Below are 21,492 nucleotides of genomic sequence, written 5' to 3'. Positions count from 1 at the left end.
ACATAAACGACATAAAAAATAATTAACTGAGGCCCTTTTTATATATTACTATTGATGGATTATCTTTTAACCGGTGTAAATGTAGCCTACGAATAGGGTTGGCAACGGGGTGGGGGAGGGTCCCCGTCCCTGGTCCCGTGGGGTAAATTCCCCCATCCCCGCCCCTATCCCCACCATTTGAAGGCGGGGACGGGGGCGGGGATTCCCCGTCGGAGAAACGCGTCGCGGGGCCCCATTCTCCGTTTCGATTCCCCATTTTTTTCTTTTAATTTTTTAAGTTTGGGCTTGACTTTTGAACTTAAATTTAGAATTTATATATTCAATATTGGGCTCACAACACTATAGTATACATTATAAACATATATATAAATAAGTTATTTTATATATTATAAATATATATTTATAAAATATTAAAAATATAACTATATAAAATCGGGGTCGAGGTCGGGGTGGGGATACCATCCCTGTCCCCGCCCCGTCCCCGGACAGGGTCCCGAAAAAATTCCCCGGTTTGACCCCATCGCCGGTCAGTCCCTGCGGGAAATTTTGTCAACCCTACTTACGAACATACATTTCAACTTTGCTATTAATTTGTTTTAATTAAAACAAATGATAGAACCTAACAGGTCAGGTCCCTACGGGGAATTTTGCCAATCCTACCTATGAACATACATTTCAACTTTGCTATTAATTTGTTTTAATTAAAACAAATGATAGAACCTAACAGGTTATTTTATAAAAATTTTAAGGATTAAAATAAATATTTAAAAAATTGAAGCACGGAAGGTTAAAATAAATATTTTAAAAGTTTGAAATAAAAAATAGAAGCAAGTACATGAAAAGGAAAAATACGAACAGGCTCGTTTATATTTATCCATAATGATATAGATATGCTTGCATTGAAAATTGTCAACATCTTTTAAGCACGTGTGAACAAAAAGAAAAAAAAGGTCATTTGATTGTTGTTGCAAAATTGAACTTTGGAAGCAAAAAACTTGCTGCACAACTTAATTGAGGGGTAAATAGATACATTGATCACAATTTAGGATTTAAACTGATATAATCCTTATAATTTTGGATATAAATTGATATTTTCCCAATTTTTTGTCGTGGAGTATACTAATTTATTACATCATTTTTACATTGATGTTAAATACTAATTTCATTAGAAAGTACAAACAATGAATGAAGGTTTTTTCTTACGATAGTTTCTTCAATTGTAAAATTGGACTGTAAAAATATGATAAACAGATGTACCCAAGCAAAAATCCGAAATGAAAAGTTGACCGAAAAATCAAACCAAGAAAATCAAACTCAACTACAATTTCAACCAATTCAATTCGAATGCGTTTTACGTTCACGTCTTCTTCCGCTGATTTGTTTTTTGTTCATCATACGGATCACAGCTCCAGTTTGTGGATAATCGAACGATTAATTTATCCTTTCAAAAGAATTGGAAAGCTATTATCCGAATCGCTGTTGCCGTCATGGTTCCGTCACCTGCCTAAAGATGCGTGCCTGTTTATTTATCTATCCGGTATGTGTATGCATAAATGGTTTTGATCTTTTTCTTCATCGACGGAATTGAATACTAGGATTCTGTTTCCATTTTGTTTTTCTATACAGTGATCGGCTAGATTGGCAGTGGCGGACTGAAATCTTTTGAGTGCTCATGGATTCTTCAGCGGCTCGACGTCGGATACAAGCCATTCAGGATCATCTTCTTCCCGCCGGCGAATTCTCTTCTTCTCAGCTCCGGCTTAATGCTACTGCTGGCGAGTTTTTCAACGGTCTCTCTCTCTCTCTCTCTCTCTCTCTGTATGTGTTTTTCCTTACTCTCTTTAGCTCTCGCTTACTTGTTCATTTTCTATCTTGATGTGGAAAAGCTCATTGGCCTATTTTGTTCTGAATGGATTAGTTTATTCGTTTTGTATGAAAAAGTTAGGGATCTGTAACGATTCACAACCGATGAAGGTATGACCATTGGCAGTTTTCATTTTTGTTGTTGTTCGCGGCCAATCAGAGTAAACGTGGGGCATAAGAACTATGGTTTTTTGCCCAAACTCATTGGTATTAACGGTTGGCGAACAAATGCCGGCTGTTTGAACACTTGTTCGTTCTGTTCGATGTCTACTGTGCTTTGTCCCGTTGCTGAGACAGTTTCTTATTTCCCGAGTCTGAATTTTTTGGATTCTCATTATCGGCGTTGGGGGGTGGGGGGTTGTTGTTGATTGTGCACGATTACTCTCATTTCATTTTCTCCTCGATCATACGAGCTAGCTCAAAATTGATTGAATGAGGTTTGTGCGGATCGATGTGCATATGAATAAGGTTTATATCTTTCACATTTCTTCTGTTTCTCTATGTCGCAAGGCAGAAGGTTCAGTGTTAGTAATTAATATGCTTGACTTCATAGGATCCAGACCCTGCCAAACATTCTTTGAACGGGGGAAAGACAAACTACTATCATTAGGATCTAGTTATTGAAAGACAAATGGAAAAGGAAAGTTTAAAAACTCAGCATGCGAGTTGTGGGGACACATGATTCTTTATTGGTCAGAGCCCAGAAACACCATCGAGATTCCGATGAGTCTTCCAAATTGGAAGTGAGCGGATTATTTTTTCAAAGTTCTATCTCAATTTCTGAGCGTTGTCTTTCCACCTCTACCAATAGGCTGCAGTTCTTACCTGTGGTATTAGTGGGCGTGACAGATCATTTGTGCAATCTAAATAGACTGCAGTTTTTTTTTATCAAAGTAGTTGGAGTCTTTGGTGCCGGGCTGCATGGAACTGATTGGAAGAAAGTGGTTGATTTCGGGAAGGAACTATATCTTTTTAGAAGTTATGATTAACCTCTATTTTTCCATTTACATTTATGGTATCTACACTGAGTGAATGTATTCTATATTTAGTAGTAGAGTTTCTGGGACTGTTCTCTGTTGCAGGAATATTCAGCTTCAGTTTGTAATTATTGGGCTAGAGGTTGGGGTTTTCTAGTTGGTATTTGGGTAAGAAGTGAAAAGCATTTTGCTAAATCTAAACAAAAGCCATCAGTTTTTATGATGTACAAGTTTATAAAATTTTAGTGGACCATCTTCTTGTCTATTATCATTGAATATGAGGAAATGAGAAATGCTGTACCCTGTTTTCACAAATATATGTGATAAATTATGCTAATAGTTCTCTTTCTTCTCCCATGTTTTGCTGACATTGTCAAAGTTATTAAATCTTAGCAGGGGATGGCTACAGCGTTGTGCTTCCAGAGAAATTGCAGACTGGAAAGTGGAATGTATATAGGTAAAGATTTTAATGGGCTGTTTGAATTTGATTTGCCCTATCTGCATGGCATGGCTATGCTTCATAAAGATCATTTGTTTCCTCATGGTAGATCTGCTCGCTCTCCTTTGAAGCTTGTGGATAGATTTCCCGATCATCCTGAAATTGGTACATTGCACGATAATTTTATGTGAGTATCTTTACCTCGTCTGTCTCCTTTCTGATCATAAAAAACTGGCATCATTTGTTTATTGCTAATGTTGATTACCTATATTGCTTTTGACTTGTGACTTTACTTGATCCACTTTAGGCGCTCAGTTGATGTATATAGGGACTATAAATATCTAGGTACCCGGATCCGATGTGATGGAACAGTTGGAGAGTGAGTTTTATGCTACCGTTGAATTTCAAATTTTTGGTACTGGTTGTCTCAAGAATTTTGACATATTCTTTCACCGTTTAAGGTACAAATGGATGACATATGGAGAAGCAGGTACTGCTCGGACGGCATTAGGCTCTGGCCTTGTAAATCACGGTATACCAAAGGTGAGTGACTGAATGCCTAGAGATACGATAGTGTTTAGTTTTTTGTAAAAAAAGAAAAGGAAAGAAAGAATGGTGTTTAGTTTGTCATTTCTTTTTACAGTGATTGGTATAGTGGTTAAACCTGATGAATGGGTATCTACCCTGTAATTTCTTTAGTGTTGTCTAACTATTCTGGGTATCCTTGACACAGGGATCTTGCATTGGGTTATATTTCATCAATAGACCTGAGTGGATTGTAGTTGATCACGCCTGCTCAGCATATTCTTACATATCGGTTCCTTTATATGATACACTTGGTTTGTCATTTCTCTTCTAGATATTCTTTTCTTGAAAATTTCCCAATTTGGTCGTGTTTGAATTTCTTTTTTTTTCTACAGGTCCTGATGCGGTCAAGTACATTGTAAATCATGCTCTTGTACAAGTTATATTTTGTGTTCCTCAAACATTGAATTCTGTGAGTGAAATATTAGATTTTAGTCAGTCTGCTGCATTGTTAGAAATTGACATTGATATTCAAAAGAACTAACATTGCTAGAAGGACTAGTTTCTCATGGTATCAGAAACTGGCATCAGCTATATTCTTGATTTTTAATTGAACATTTGACTTCGGAAAACAATTCATTATTAATTAACTTTTAATTTGCAGCTATTAAGCTTTTTGTCAGAAATTCCAACTGTACGCCTGATCGTGGTATGAATCACCCTGTGTCTGTAATTGATCTTAATTTGATTCTGATATCCTGTGCTTGTTACAACTTACAATTATTTAATTGATTTAGCTTCCAAATCTCATAGGTTGTAGGTGGGATAGATGATCAAATACCATCGCTTCCATCATCAACTGGAGTGCAGATTCTAACATATGCAAGTTTGCTTGGTCAGGTAAGCCCTTAGTTTCCCATGATATAATCGGAAAAGAGAAAGAAAGAAGAAAAGAAAAAACTGAAAAAAATCCTCCCATGATGTCATAAAAAAGAGCAACATGCTTAGCCGTCTGCATGATTCGCATGGGGCTGCATCTTCTTTGTTAAGCTATGTATATATGTTAAAAGATAGATAATAGAGAACACTAGATTTATGTGGAAATCCCTAGAATAGGGAGAAAAAATCATGATAGAGTCTCTTTTTATTATTTTTAACATAACAATGAAGGTTACAATAGAGGTCATATTTATAGGCTCTAGCAAACCCTAAAATCAAAAAGGAAATAAACCTATGGTAAAGTAAAATACTAAAATACCCTTGGGCTATAACTATCAACAAAGCCCCTTATTTCCAATACTCCCCCTCAAGTTGGGGCGTAGATGTCAATCAGACCCAACTTGCTAACACATAAGTCAAAACTTTGCCTAAATAACCCTTTGGTGAGAACATCAACAACTTGTTGACTAGATGGAATATATGGAATACAGATACTGCCATTGTCTAGTTTCTCTTTTATAAAGTGTCTATCAATCACCACATGTTTCGTTCTATCATGTTGTACAGGATTATTGGCTATGCTTATAGCCACTTTATTATCACAATAGAGCTTCATAGGTAGAACATTGTCTTGGTGTAGATTAGACAGAACTTTCTTCAATTAGATTTCTTCACAGATTCCCAAACTCATAACTCTATATTCAGCTTTATCACTGCTTCTTGCATCAACACTTTGCTTCTTACTTCTCCAAGTAACTAGGTTACCCCCACAAAAGTACAATATCCAGAGGTAAACTTTCTGTCAATAACTGATCCTGTCGAATCAGAGTCGGTATAAGCCTCAATGCATTTCCTGTTAGTTTTTTTGTACATCAGACCTTTACCTGGTGAGCTTTTCAAATATCTCAGAATCTGATTCACAGCTTCCATATGTTCTTCGTAGGGTGCCTGCATAAACTGACTAACAACACTAACAGCATAGGAAATATCTAGTCTAGTGTGAGATAAGTAAATCAGCTTTCCCAATAGACGCTGATACCTCTCTTTATCAACTGGAACTTTGTCAACAAAATCTCCTAGTTTCGCATTGAAGTCAATAGGAATGTCGGCAGGTCTACAACCAGTCATATCTGTTTCTTTCAACAGGTCAAGAGTGTATTTCCTTTGTACCACAGAGATCCCTTCCCTTGGTCTTGCCACCTCCATTCCAAGGAAATACTTTAGATTCCCTAGATCTTTGATCTCAAACTCATCAGCCTCTTTTTCAACATCATCTCTTGACTGGACAATATCATCAACATACACAATTAGAACGACAATTTTTCCAGATACTGACTTTTTTGTAAACAACGTGTGATCAGAGTGTCCCTGAGTGAAACCTTGGGACTTAACAAAGGTAGTAAACCTGTCGAACCACGCTCTTGGGGGATGTTTCAAACCATACAAAGACTTCCTGATGATCAAACTGAGCTTCAAAGCTGAGGGAGAGGGGCTATATACACCTCTTCTTCTAATTCACCATTCAGAAATGCATTTTTCACATCAAGTTGATGGAGAGGTCAGTCTTTATTAACTGCAATAGAAAGGACTCGAACTGTGTTTAACTTCGCTACAAGGGAGAAAGTCTCAAAATAATCTATCCCATAAGTTTGAGTAAACCGTTTTGTTACGAGTCTGGCCTTGTACTTGTCTAAAGTTCCATATGATTTATACTTTAGAGTGAACACCCACTTGCACCCAACTGTTTTATGCCCTTTAGGAAAAGCAACAAGGTCCCACGTATTATTCTTTTCAAGAGCTCTCATTTCTTCCATGACGGTAGTCTTCCACACAGGAATTTCCATAGTCATATGTATGTTTTTCGGTATTGTTTCTGTATCAAGGATGGCAGTGAACGCCTTGAACTCAGAAGATAGATTATTGTAAGACATGTCAAGAGAGATATCATAATCCTCTGGTTTGTCTGATTCCTTATCTGTAATGGGACTCTGATTACATTTTCCAGCCTGATGAAGAATCTCACCCTCTTGTGTTTCTGTCGAAGTCTCATCATTGCTTACAACTCTATTATTCTCTGGAACTAACATATCATTCCTGTCATTCTTAGTCAAATCAACAATATCATCTTCAACACACAAGTTAGTATTATCAGGGACAGTAGTACCTTGAGCTTGCGTTGGTTCAGATTCATGGGTCAGAGCTGGCGGAGCAGTAGGAGACACCATTTCCTTTATGATATTCTTCTTGTAGTAGGTTATCCAAGGGACTTGTTTAGTGGGTAGAACGGTGTCATGGGCACTCAGGATGGGTTCAGGAAGGAGTTTAGGAAGGTCAGTAGGGACTGAAGATGTAGACCAGTTAGCCTCTTCACTAGTACTCTCCCCCTGAAGATGACTCACGGGAAGGAAAAAACTTGAAGAGGAACATCAGGAATAAGCCTGTGGTAGGATATGACTCCTTGAGGCATTCAAGAGGGGTTTGGAGTCGAAGGACATAGGAAGACATTCGATTAATAAGGTGAGCTGTAGTTAGAACTGCATCCCCCTATAAGTAAGATGGAAGTGAAGTAGACAGCAAGAGAGACCGTGCAACCTCAAGAATGTGATGATTTTTCCTTTTAGCCACCCCATTCTGTGTATAGGCACACGAGCTTTGGTGGACAATGCCTTTAGGAGACAGAAAATCATGAAGAGTATTATTAAGGAACTCACGACCATTATCACTACGAAGAATAACAATTTTGGTGTTGAACTGAGTCTCAACAATAGTGTAAAATTGTTGAAATATCGATGAAACCTTAGATTTATCAGTGAGGAGAAAAACCCATGTAAGATAGGTATGATCATCAATAAAGGTCACAAACCACCGTTTCCTTTAAAAGGTGGTAATACTCGAGGGATCCCAAACATCACTATGAATAAGGGTGAAGGACTGAGAAGGTTTGTAAGGTTGAGACGGAAAGATGACCCTATGCTGTTTTGCGCGAATGCACACATCATAAGATAGAGAAGAGACATTAACTTTATTGAATAAATGAGGAAATAAATATTTCATATATTTGAAATTTGGATGACCAAGGCGAAAATGCCACAACATGCAATCTTTTTTTGAAGTTGTAAAATAAGAAGACAACAAACTAGTCCTATAACAGTTCCTAGAGAAGGCATCATCATCAAAGAAATAGAGTCCCCTATTGTGTCGGACAGTGTCAATCGTCTTCCTCAAGCTCAAGTTCTGAAAGAAAACATTATCAGGTGAGAAGGCAACTTGACAATTCAGATCTCTAGTTATCTTACTAATAGATAGTAATTTGTAAGATATTTTGGGTACATGCAGCACATTCTGTAAAGTTAAACCATTAAAAGGAGAAATATGACCCTTGCCCGCAATAGGAGCAAAGGACCCATCTGCAATCTGAATCTTTTCATTATCAACACTCGGAAGATATGATAGAAAATTGTCAGAAGATCCAGTCAAATGATCTGTAGCCCCTAAATCAAGTATCCATGGTTTATTACCATTTATGCTGAGGAGACTTAAGGATTGAGAGGTACCTGATTGAGCAACAGCCCCAAGGGAAGAGACACCAGGGTCAATTTGGCAATTCACCTGAGGTTGTGATTGGGGGGCACTCATAGATTCACTCATAGGAGCCCAACCAGGATTGGGCCTATCATTTAGAGGACGTCTTTTGCCATTCGGTGGTCTACCATGTAACTTCCAACACTGATCTTTCGTATGCCAGGGTTTCTTGCAATGTTCACACACTGGGGTTTGTTTCCCATTTTGTTTGTCACTATCAGAATCGGATAATTTCGCACTGAAAGCAGCAGAATCAGTAGTAGATACAGTCGTGATGTTCATAGCATTGGCTCTTTCTTCCTCTAGATGAACCTCAGAACACACTTCCATAAGAGAAGGTATAGGCCTCTGTCCCAGTATACGGCCTTCCACTGCATCGAACTTGGAGTTCAAACTAGCAGGAAATCATAGACACGATTGACTTCCTCAATCTTGGAATATTGAACACTTCCACAAGGATAATCCCATATAATTTCACGACACAGGTCCATCTCCTACCAGATTAAGGACAATTTGTTAAAGTATGAAGTGACATCCATTGTCCCTTGTTTGCACTCGTGAGCCTGTTTACGCAGAGTGTAAAGATGAGACACATTTTGCCTCTTAGAATATAATATCTGAACTGTATCCCAGATATCTCGAGCAGTTGCAGCATACAACAATGGTTTCCCTATTTGAGGTTCCATACTATTAATCAGCAGTGATCGAAGCAGAATGTTTTCTCCTTTCCAAATGCGCTCTTGAGGATCCCCTAGCTTAGGTCTTGGTATCTCACCAGTTAGATATCCAAACTTGTGACGCCCCTTGAGATCCATTTTAATGGATTGAGACTAGAAGAAATAATTGTGATCATTCAACTTTTCTCTTGCAATTAATCCTATGGAATTTCCCATAGATCTAGACAAATAGGTTGCATTAGTTAAAGCAGGGAAAGAGGTTACCGGATTCTCTGGATACATCGGTAGACCGGAAGGAATATCAGAATTCACTGTACTAGAATTTAGGTTTGTGGAAGCTCCTAGGGCTGCCCAAGAGCAGCAATTTGTTGCTGAAAACTTGCTTGAAGATTAGCCAACTATTGTTGAACCATTACCGGAGATAAACCAATCGAACCTTGATGTTCATAACTGGCCGGCTCATGATGAGGAAGGCCCGACGGCTGCAGATAGGTTGCTTGTGGCTGAAAGGGAAAGAAGTCGAGGATTCCCAGTGTTGTCGCGGTAGGGATTTACCTTTGTGGTAGGCGGACGACTCACCAATCTCGGCTTCAAGATGTAGGTTTTGGCTATTGGCATTGAGGTTGGAGGGATAGGCAGTGGTAGCTCTCGGTAACAAGGGAGGAACGTCGACGACATTGTGAAAAAGGGTGGTGACGCTAGGGTTTCCATCAAAGGATTGCGGCAGCGCTGACGTTGGACGGATATGCCAGGACTGAAGTTACCGATTAACCACGACTTGGATAGCAGTAACAACGACGATATTGATAGCAGTAGAATTGGCGGCGGCGGTAGTTGCATCGGTGGTCAGAGGCCCCATCGGCAGCTGTGGAGGAAGCGGGGCTAGTGTAGAACTAAGATTATCTTTCACCAGTTGGTTTTCGCTGATGGCTGCTAGGGTTACATCACCACACTCTGATACCATGTTAAAAGATAGAAAATAGAGAACACTAGATGTACGTGAAAAACCCTAGAACATGGAGAAAAAACCACGATTGAGTCTTTTTTTATTATTTTTAACACACAATGAAAGTACAATAGAAATCATATTTATAGGCTCTAGCAAGCCCTAAAATAAAAAAGGAAATAAACCTAGGGTGACTTAAAATACTAAAATACCCTTGGGGCTATAAACTATCAACAAAGCCCCTTATTTCCAACAATATATATTTTTTTTTCCAAAAACTTCTCATTGATATGGTGAAAAGGAATAAATGTTCAAGGGTCGAACCCTAAAAAAGGAATGAAATAAGTTATCTATGTTTCATGTTCCAACATTAGTGGAATGCTCTACCTAGGATTTAATATCTTACGAGTTTTCTTAACACTCAAATGTTGTAAGATCGGACGGGTTGTCTTGTGGATTAGTCGAGGTGCGTAAGTTGGTCCGCATGCTCACGGATGTCACCAAAAAAGAAAAACATTAGTGGAAAGCCCTAGTTTGAGACAATAAAAAAAAATGCTGCATCTGGCTTAGATGCATAGTGATAAAAGAAGCAACATGCAACTTCATATTTCTTTCCTATCATGGGTTCTCCCTGTGGTAACTACCCATCCATCATTTTTGTTTTTAAAAGAAATGAAATATTTTATAGCTCACTAAAATATACAACAACAGAAATGAGGGACAGCCACCTCAGGCCAAGTGAGGTTAGAACTTCAAAGTAATCCCTCCAGTTGGCCAAAATATCGCTTAGAAACTACAAATAAGTTTACTAAGGCTTTCCAGGAGGCTGTAAGAAAGAGGACACTGTCCAAAGAAGATGAAAGTTCTCATTCCTTTCCCATGAAAAAATTTATGGTTCCTCTCGATCCATGTGCACCAGTCACTACATGAAGCTTCTAATGAAATTGTGTCACAGAACTCTAGCTTGTTGGCTGCTATTATTATGAACGCAAAATACCATCCAAAAGCACAAAGCAACATTTTCCTAAGCAAAGAGGCTTAAATACAGCTGGAAGAAGTGATATTCCTGGTAATCAAGAGTGTTTTTGCTATTAGTACGCCAATTTCGGGAGAGCATTGAGGAGGGCAGTCTCTTTGAAGTCTTTCAGCTGTATTGATATGCTCAAGTAAAATTTTCTGTAGACTAACTTATCTACTTTGTTGGATACGGCACTTGGCACAACGGGTGATCAAGGACATAATTTGGAGAAGAAATGATGTAACTAGTGGTTATTCCTAACTACTGTGCTGTATAGTTTTTAAAGGATTGGTTAGTTATTTGTTTAGGTTGTTTGTTCTGTTAGTTATTTCCAGCCCGTTGTTGTAAATATGAGGCTCCTTTGTACTTTTGAGGTTTTGGACATTTTGAATAAAAGAACTTTGGTTTGGTCTACACCAAATTGGTATTAGGATTCCAAGAATCTGGGCCTGGGTCAATCCAGTAGGGGGAGATCCTTCCCAAGTTGGCAAAGAGGCAGGCTCAACAACCACCCTCACACCAAAATCGATGTCTGGGCTTGCTGCCAGTTAAAGGTTCAATTGAAGATATTCAAAGGGATATTGGTGAGATACATTAATTGGTTGGATCTATTGTTGGACGATGGATGGGATTGATCAAAACCAGCTGCAAGTTAAAAAAAAATTAGAGAGGACACAATAATACTGTCCAAGAATGACAGAATGTGCCACCACAAACTCAAGAACACCTCGGAGAATCAATCAAGATTTACAAATCGTTCCTTATGAAAAGGCAAGACTACCACATGGATAGCTATCTGATGCAATATCTTCGGCATCAACAATCAAAGATTTGAATATGAACTCATTATAAGAAGATAACCAACCAAAGGAAACGATAGGACTCACCCAAGGAAGTAAGTTCCTTTAGCAAGGGAGGCACATCCAAGGAAACTAATCTAAACTCCAAGTTTCCCAATCGTAGACAGAAAGATACAGATGCTTCTACCTCCAAAGACACAAAAAGTCAATATTCAACACCTATAACAGACCCTTTTTGGAAAAATGCTCTCGTAGGGGCTAAAATGACCACTTGTCAGATGAGTGCCCCCAAAGAAAGTCTATCAATCATGGAAGTGGCTGGAAGATCCAACTCATACACCACGGCCCCAATTTGTTCGATTATACGGTCCAAAAGAAACTTGGGTTTTTCACATCGATGTTTAGTTAATGAGCGTTGACGATAAGGTCAAAGTTTCAGATGAACCATCTTGCCAACCTTGAATGCCACTCCCTCCTCTTTTGATCCACATACTTCTTCATTTTCTGTTGTGCCAAGTTCAGGTTGGATTTTAAGGCTACAAAACCTGAGTCACTGTTGATAAGTTGCTTGTTCCAATGTGTCATTTGTTGTCCTTCTATCCCCTGAGAAATCAGAGAATGTGTATGGCCGTACACAATGTGGAATGGGGTAGCACTAATAGAGATATGAAACATGGTGTTATATCAATATTCCGGCTAAGGAATCCTCTTTTCCTACTTTTGCTGCTGTTCACTACGAAAACATCTTAGATAAGTTTCTAAGCACTTATTGACAATTTGACTGAATGTTATTTTGGCGATGGAACCCTCCCAGACCTAGCCCTTGCATATTTGAGCTTAGGAATCTTTAGAGGGCTTTAGAGGACTTCACATGATGATTGGTCGCTCATTCAGTTCTATGTTCCTGTCAAAGTCCCTTTGTAATTAGCTTTTAGATTTTATTTTACTTTCTAGAGACCCCAATCAATACTCTACAAGCTTTTATGTCAAATATTAGAAAATTAAGAGTTGTTGGATTAAGATGTTGGTAAGTTGGCCTGGACCCACTCACATACTTGGATGATCGTAATATCTAGTTACTAATTAAGGTCTTCTGTAGTTGGATTGGGAACAACTGAATATTGGTATTACATAATGACATTGTATTGACAACTTTTGCAATATGCTTTTAGGTTTCTTAGATGTACTGTACTGTTTACCCCATTTTCTTTTAAAGTCAGCTTGTCATCGGACATTCTTTCATTCAGGGTAGCAGTAAAATCCAGCCTTTTTTCCCGCCAAAACCTGATGACATTGCAACTATTTGCTACACGAGTGGTACAACTGGGACCCCAAAGGTGAAACTTCTAAGAATTCTTTTCTTTCTGAGCATGAAGCTGTTGACATTGTTTAACGATGACTTGATCTTTCACGCCTACCAATGTTATGTTTTCTTATGTTGACATTAATATCTTGCCAGGGTGCTGTACTGACGCATGGAAATTTAATTGCAAGTGTTGCTGGCTGTTCTCTTGCCTTGAAATTTTACCCCTCAGATGTGTGAGCATCGGCTGTTTCAATTTTACATTACAGTAATGTGGCACTGTCATCTAATTTGATCGATGTGTTTGTTTGTACTGATTTACATTCTAATTGTCAGCTACATATCGTACCTCCCCTTGGCACATATATATGAACGGGCTAACCAGGTCTCAACGGTTTATTTTGGGGTTGCTGTTGGTTTTTACCAGGGGGTATGAAGCAATATCAACACTGTCTTCTTTGTTGTCCTCAGCTTACTATGAACTCTAGAGTGATTTCATTCATTATGTGAGGCAACCTGATATGGTCTTCTATACTTGTGTTAGGATAATATGAAGTTGATGGATGATATGGTTGCATTAAGACCTACGATCTTCTGCAGTGTTCCCAGGCTGTATAACAGAATATATGCTGGGTAAAGATCATGCATCAAAAGTTAATGATCAATCAGAAAATAGAATGCTTCTCTTATCATTGAGTTGATTACATGGTAAACAGAATTATTAATGCTGTAAAGACCTCTGGTGTGCTGAAGGAGAGACTGTTCAATGCAGCTTACAATTCCAAGAGACAAGCAATAATGAATGGTATGGTGTTAACCATGATAAATGTTTACTTTTGCATGCCATGCTTCATGCTTCTACAGTTTTACTGTTCTTTTTTAAAAAATCTATTTATCATTTCAAGATCTCTCTCTCTCTTTTATTTTTTTTTCATCTTTTTCAAAATCAGATTTTAATGCTTATAATATTATCTCTACCGTTGGCAAATTCTTTTTGAGACCATACATCTGTCTTTTTTTTTTTTTTTTTTTTTTTGAGTTCAACAATATGGAGGATGAGAAACTTGAACTTCTGATCTCTTGGTCAAGGATACATACTTTATGTCAATTGAGTTGTGTTCATATTAATCTTTTTTGTGACCACTCTTGATCTTTGCCTCAAAAGATTTTTTTTTTTTTTTTCCGATAATAAACCTCAGAAAGATTTTCTAAAAACACACACACAATAAAAAGAAAAAAAAAGTCGAAGAAGAAGAAAGAACAACCTAAAAGGCAGATAGAGAAAACCTCCTCTCCAGAACTACATCAATACAGCTTTCTAACCATTGATAGTTGATTATAAACTGTAGTTACATAATAATTTTTTGTGTTTGCAACACCACCGTGTACTGTATATTGTTGCAAAAGTAATCCAAAGAGACTTCCTTCTTCTCAAAAGCCCTGCTATTTCTTTCCCTCCATATCAACCAAAAAAGGCAATTCCGCAAAACATCAGCTTGACCTTCCAAGAGACAACCACCAAAGGATTCAAGGAAAATTTGGTCCACCTCCTGGAGAGGCGCTGCTTCACAGAAGCCAGCCTCTACTGGCAAAAGAGTAGTAGGAAAATATGGTCAAATGTCACTTCATCTCGGTTACTTGTTACAGAAGCAGCAAACTGAGGGAGAGAGAGACTAATGAGGGAATTTTCCTTGTAGTCTTGCTGATGTATTTAGGCCTCTATAGAAAAGGAACAAAGGAGGAATTTTAGGGTGCATTTGGTTATCTAAAAACAATAATTTGAAAACTGAGGGATTCAATAGAAAAACATAGTTGTTTTCCACATTTTCAGTGTTTTTGAATATTTAGTATATTTCGAAACTGGATCCCAATTTAAATAATTGTTCAAAATGTATGATCTTATATTTATGAACATGTGTTTTATGTGATAAATTATGTATAGTTATTATTATTTTATAATATCATATAATTTATAGTATATTATGCATCTTCTAATCTAATGAAACATGAAATGAATTTATAATATGAAATGAATTTATTGTGGACCTGCCTACAACTCAATTGATTAAGGCATATACTTTTGACTAAGAAGCCAAATATTCGAACCTTTTTGCCCTCCATGATGTTGAACTCACAAAAAAGTAAAAAATAAAAAATAAAAAAATCAAATATTTGTTGAAGTTGTTTTCGTTTTTGTTTGTTTGTCTTTCTTTTTTTTGTTGATAATGTTATCATGCATTTTAAAATTTCAAATTCAACATTCGGGATACATTACAAATGTAGAAATGCTGCATTTGGAATGCTAAAGATCACGAAGTCCAAATAGAGTTCTAAACAATAAAATCTGCCAAATAGATATTCGTCGAGTTTGATTTAATGAATCTGAAAAAAGTAAAATAGAATCCAAATTGCATATCAAATAGACCCCGATAGTCTTTGGGAATTTTAAAAAGTCAAAACCCCAAATGATCTTCCCCATTACAAACTTAAGTCTAGCCTTACCGCTAGTCAAATGCAAGGAATTCAATTTAACTGAATGTCCACCCCTTAGGATTCAACTTCCTCTAGATTCTGCCTCAAAACTCTATGTTCAATGAGTAACTATTCTAAAGTCCTTGTTTAGGAAGCACAAACATGCTTCGAATATGTGGCCAACACACTAAAAACGTGTCTAAAATATTCCAATTTCGGACATGGTTGGACATGATTTGGATTTTGGACCCAATGGCTCTTGAAAGAACTTAACCTAAGAAGTAGGAAAGGAAATTAGAGATTCTCTTGATCATTCCTAAAGTTTTAGGATGACCTCTTCTTCCTCTAGTCATAGTCAACTAAATCTTTCTATATATTTTAAGTTTTCTGATATCGTCAAGTGACTTAAATTTGTATGTTTTAGCGAAGTATATTTTGTTTTTAAGGTTAGATTTACATTTTTTCTATCTATGAAGTTTTAGGATGACATCTTTTTCCTCTAGTCATAATCAACTCAATCCTTCTGTGTCTTTTAAGTTTTCAGTTATCATTAATTGACTTAAATTTTTATGTTTTGAGTGAAGTATATTTTGTTTTTGATGGTAAATTTACACAATTTCAATCTATAAAGAAGAGTTAATATATCAATATATTACACATATGTTCTATAAAAATGTGTTCCAAACATGCCAGTGTCCTATTTTGTTAGAAATTGATGTGTCAGTGTTGTGTCTTGTCCATATCTCGTGTTCGAGTTTGTGCTTCTTACATCCTCGTCCTTGCCTTGCCCCTCTCTTTTCATAAAATTTGCTTTTTGATTCCCACTTGCATCTTTTAATTGTTCTTGACCTTTTCATTTTCACCTTTTATGTATTAATATTTTTTTAAATGTTGCAATTTAATTCTTGTTTGTATTTGGGGCATCCTGCTATTAAAGGAAAAAGTCCATCTCCCCTCTGGGATAAATTGGTGTTTAATAAGATAAAGGCAAAGCTTGGAGGACGAGTTCGTGTCTTGGCATCAGGTGCTTCACCGTTGTCTCCTGATATACTGGAATTTTTAAAGATGTGAGTCTTTAATATTTTGGTTCACAATTTTGAATTGAGGAGACGGTTTTATTATTTCAGCTTCCTTTTAGTTTCTGAAGAGTTCGATATAATTGCTCCACAGCTGCTTTGGTGGTCTAGTATTTGAAGGCTATGGAATGACAGAAACTTCTTGTGTTATAAGTGCTATGGATCCAGACGACACCCTTTGTGGTCATGTTGGGGCTCCTAATCCGGCTTGTGGTAAGCTGCTGACATGAGCTTCTCAGTCATTTAAGATGTGCTCGAGGAGTTTTTGGTGATAAATGCACAAACATTTTATGAGGATTGCATCTTAACTCTGCTGCTATTTTACTGGAATTTAAATTTTATGAAAGTGTGGGAAATGACTTTGAAGTTGTAGGTCTACAAAATAAAATTTTTTCAGTATGGCTGTTTCCTTCCTAACCATAGGATTATGGTGAAATCGTAGGTTTAAATTTCTTTTTCATACATTCAATGGTGTAAATATGCCAGCGATTTTGCTTTCCCCCTCGAATAATTTCTCCTACAAAAAACAAAATGTTATATCAATTCGATGCGGAGTAACTTCTTATGGTTTTGGACCCTGTGTGGATAACTTGATTCCTGCCATGGTTTCTGCGGCCTTTTTCAAGCTCATTGTAATTGTTCTTGTTTCATTATTCCGAGTTTGGGTTAAAGATTTTCCTTCATTTCTGTTTTAGAAATAAAGCTTGTGGATGTTCCAGAGATGAATTACACATCTGATGATAAGCCCTATTCTCGTGGCGAGATCTGTGTTAGGGGTCCCATTGTTTTTAAAGGCTATTTCAAAGATGAAGCACAGACGTAACAATTTTCTTTCCTCATTGCTTTGAATGGCTTTAATTAATCGAGCACTTTATAATTTAAATAATGGTTTGAATTGGACAGGAGGGAAGCTGTTGATGAAGATGGCTGGCTCCATACGGGGGACATTGGATTATGGATGCCTGGTGGTCGTTTGAAGATTATTGACAGGTGAGCTCTATCTCCCCACTTCTCTTCGTCATCTTTTGACTCGTAGAATCGGAACAAACTTTTTAGTTAAAAGATTGCTATAATAACAATTCTGGAATTTGCCGAAGCCATTGAAGAATTGATTAGTATTTATATTATATTGGAGAGTAATAATATTTCATTATATTACAATCTGTACAGCCTAGGACTTCTTATATTAGAGAAAAACCCACAGCAACAAAGAAAAGAAATAAAAGACAATAAAGTCTAAGTATTGACAACTAATGTTTAAATAATTGTCCTATACAAAATATTTACTCCATTATAAAGATTAGAAATTCCAACTATTCACAGTCTCGAGTCAATGCTGTGGGGAATGAAATCTTAAGCTAGATATAGCTGGCTTTGAGCTCGTAATGGTAATGCTGAAATCCTCAAGATTGTAATATTCTAATAATTTATTTAAAAAATATGTCATTATGTTATGGATTCTAATGATTGTAAACTTGTTCATATATTTATTGTTGTCGGGTTCATTAGTGAAAAGTAACATTCTTTTTCTCTGACAAATGGTCTTAAACTTGAATAAATCTCAACATCTTTGTAATTGAGGGATTCCCTTCTTTTATTAAAACTATTGTACTTCTCCATAGGAAGAAGAACATCTTTAAGTTGGCTCAGGGAGAGTACATTGCACCAGAGAAAATTGAGAATGTGTATGCGAAATGCAAGTTTGTCGCCCAGTGCTTTGTTTACGGTGAGAAATGGGATTCTACAACTTCACCCTTTTGTCTCTTCACACGAAATATTATTGGTCTTTGCACATACTACCGTGTCATGGAGCCACTTGGTTACTGACTCTCGGTGCTACTTCCTGAAGGTGATAGCTTTAATGCATCTCTGGTAGCTGTAGTCTCAGTTGATCTGGAGACGCTGAAAGCATGGGCTTCTTCTGAAGGCATTAAGGTACGCTAGTTTTTGCTTAGTCTTGGGAATATTGTACATTGAGCTCTATTCTAAACATGTGTTGCAAATGAGCACTTCTCTTTTTAGGCAATTGAGAAATTTATAACTAGTAAGTTCAGCTAGGACTGGAGTTGCTTTGCACTGCATCCTTCAGGCAAAAATATTATGTGGTCTTTTGTAGGATTTTAGATTTCTTGTACTAATTTGAATACTTGAGTTGGGTACTTGCTTAAACTTCACAAGTTACGCATGTATCAACTCAATTTCCGAGAGCATTTTTCCTCGTCTTTCTAATCAGTGTTCATCAAACAATTTATGTCAGTACAATGATCTAGCTCAACTCTGCAATGACCCGAGAGCAAGGGCGGCAGTCTTGGCGGACATGGATGCCGTTGGAAGAGAGGCACAGGCAAGCAAGCAAGAAATTGTTGTGTAAATTATTGATTGAGTCATGCAATTTTGCTCATTCTCGCAATTTAAAACACAATCCTCTTGTTTAATTTCCAGTTGAGAGGTTTCGAATTTGTAAAAGCTGTCACTTTGGTCCATGAGCCTTTCACATTGGAGAATGGTCTTCTCACTCCTACATTTAAGGCAAGTGGCGAAAGTAGAAGTTTTCTTGAGAGATAGCTGAAAGATCTAACTGTCATTATATGTTCTGATCTGAGTTACTTTTTTTCCCCCTCCATAGATCAAGAGACCTCAAGCCAAGGAATACTTTGCCAATGCGATATCAAATATGTATGCGGAGCTTGCTTCATCAGATCCGTCCTCCCAGAAGATGTAACAAACTGAAAAAGCTGTTAGTCACTCTCCATCCCTGTCTTCTCCTTGAAAAAAATATAGCAAAGTTGAATCTCTTAAGATCTCGGAAACGAAAAACCCGAGCCCCCTGGAATCGATCTCACCATGGAGACCCGAGTACCTTCTGTTTGTTACATGGTGCTCTGCTTGCTGTATCATAACATCAGTGTTGAGCCACTGACATCTCCTCGAAGAACGTACCATTTTCTAAATATCTGATTATTGCCCAAGAAAGAGGACAATGGAAATCATCCTCGAATAATTTATGCTATTCATTTTATTGAATAAATTTGGTTACTTCAAATCTTCTTTCATCTCCGAGTAAAATAAGTTAGCATGATTGTGCTTTTGCTCATATGTGTCATTTCTCTCTTTTTATAAAGCCTTATTCAACTTTAACAGTTGCAAGTAGCAACCATGAAGAAAAAACTGGCTGTACGTTAATACAAGGTTGAATTATAAACTTGGTCGAAGGTTAGAATTCATTTCTGTGATTTGTCAAATTATTTATGAAGGATTTATTAACTATAGGAACTATTATGAGGGTCTTACCAAGAGATATTATCATACCAAAACGATGAGATTTCAAGACTAAATTTGAACTTTTCCAAAACCATTAACAACCAAATTTATTTAATCTTAGTATAACTGTAGACATCAAACTGTGGACAAAGTATGAATTTAATTTCAATTACTTTTTTTAGTATATGTTTTTAATGCTTGTTGCCATCATGAGTATAATTCAACATACATAAAGTATGTAACCTTGAATGAAGAGATCAATAGTTCAAATCTTCTACTTTATTGTTGAACTAAAATCTAAAAATTTTATATATGTTGATTGTATCGGCTAAAAAAAGCATAGATTAAAATTCAAGGTGTAATAGAAACACACTAATATTTCAAGGATAAAATAGATACGACAATCAATATACAATTTATTAATAGCAGTGCAAAATCAAACACATCTTCAGGCTTAGTTTTGAAGGTTTGAGCCCCATGACATGAAAAGTCATCATTCCTTCGTTTGTTTCCCTAAATTCTGCGCCTGAAGCAAGATTGCTTCTCCAATGCGTAAGAATTCCAATCTTTTAGTCCAGGGAACAGGTGGAATCTTCTTATTAATTTATTATCCCAGTATTATATCTATTTGGTGTGAAATTCTTGTACCATCTTACCATCTCGAAAGCCTTCAAGAAACTATATAGGAGTGTTTAGAAGTAATTATAAAGTCTAGATAGTTGTGAATTCATAGGACTCACAGCAAGGAATTGATAAGGAATAAAATTATATTTTTTAGTAATGGGACCTACAAACTCTTTGTGCCAGACAAGGAGTAGAGTTTTAGAACTCCTACTCCCAAACTCCTTGGACCAAACACACTCTAAAGCATTACAACTCGAGGGAAGGTCCAAAACCATCGGTGTTTTACTTTGCACCAACTTTCTTTCCCTCAATTTCATCCTCGCTTACAAATCTCCTCCAAAACCAATGTTGTCTCCAAACTTGTTCTGTCATTTCTTCAATCGGTACATTCTTAGTCTCTGGCAGCAAGAACAACACAAATACTGACATAATCAAAACCCAGCTGGAGAAGAACAAGAATATCCCAAATTTCAAATGACAAAGCATCGAGAGGAAGGCTTGAGCTATAACGAATGTAAATAACAAATTGATACAAACAGTCACGCTTTGGCCGACAGAGCGAGTCTCCAATGGGAATGTCTCGCTTGGGATCAGCCATCCTAATGGCCCCCATGACCATGCAAATGAAGAGACGAAGGTGCAAACCATGACCACGACTAATATTGCAAAGCTTTTGGTTAGATCGTCCGAGTGATCCTTAACTTTGATGCCTAGAATTATGGCGATCACCAACTGGGAAATGAACATTTGTACTCCAGCTTCAATCAACAGCATTCGGCGGCCGATTTTGTCGACGGAGTAGATTGATACGACTGTGGAGACGACGTTGACAGCTCCGGTGATGACGGCCGAGTACAATGAGGCACTGCTTTTGAAACCTAGTGTGTTGAATAGGACTGGAGCGTAGAACATAATCGCATTGATGCCTGTAAATTGCTGAAATATCTGTTTGGAAGAAGACGAAGATTCATTGAGCTTTCTGTACTATTA

General features: G+C 37.2%; 1 protein-coding gene and 1 pseudogene across 7 annotated transcripts; one reads left to right on the top strand and one right to left on the bottom strand.

The window, feature by feature from the left end:
* The first annotated feature begins 1,111 nt into the window (after nt 1-1,111).
* On the top strand, nt 1,112-19,711 carry LOC120074475 (long chain acyl-CoA synthetase 6, peroxisomal-like). Of its 6 annotated transcripts, none has more exons than XM_039027630.2 (24): nt 1,112-1,537; nt 1,627-1,790; nt 3,237-3,297; nt 3,389-3,466; nt 3,587-3,658; nt 3,741-3,822; nt 4,013-4,118; nt 4,200-4,276; nt 4,469-4,513; nt 4,618-4,704; nt 13,014-13,103; nt 13,226-13,305; nt 13,406-13,499; nt 13,614-13,702; nt 13,786-13,874; nt 16,479-16,608; nt 16,712-16,830; nt 17,313-17,436; nt 17,521-17,607; nt 18,240-18,343; nt 18,467-18,552; nt 18,875-18,961; nt 19,060-19,146; nt 19,244-19,711. In XM_039027630.2, exons 2-24 carry the CDS (start codon nt 1,673-1,675, stop codon nt 19,337-19,339), a joined length of 2,088 nt encoding a protein of 695 aa, XP_038883558.1. In that variant the 5' UTR covers nt 1,112-1,537; nt 1,627-1,672; the 3' UTR covers nt 19,340-19,711. The 6 variants fall into 6 exon arrangements, with proteins under 6 accessions (XP_038883558.1, XP_038883541.1, XP_090168222.1 ...); XM_039027613.2 differs by having other exon boundaries at nt 1,207-1,537; nt 3,234-3,297; XM_090312096.1 differs by having other exon boundaries at nt 1,207-1,537; nt 1,627-1,818; nt 3,234-3,297.
* Nucleotides 19,712-20,274: 563 nt separating this feature from the next.
* Nucleotides 20,275-21,485, bottom strand: LOC150038304 (sugar transport protein MST4 pseudogene; annotated as a pseudogene). Its single transcript, XR_016528535.1, has one exon. The product of XR_016528535.1 is annotated as a sugar transport protein MST4 pseudogene (transcript).
* Between the last annotated feature and the right edge of the window lie 7 nt (nt 21,486-21,492).

Source organism: Benincasa hispida, chromosome 1, assembly GCF_027475165.1.
Source record: "Benincasa hispida cultivar pf3 chromosome 1, pf3_genome.v1.1, whole genome shotgun sequence".
Classification (NCBI taxonomy): Eukaryota; Viridiplantae; Streptophyta; class Magnoliopsida; order Cucurbitales; family Cucurbitaceae; genus Benincasa; species Benincasa hispida.
Note: the sequence above shows the minus strand (reverse complement) of the source record. Positions and strands in the feature narration are given on the sequence as shown.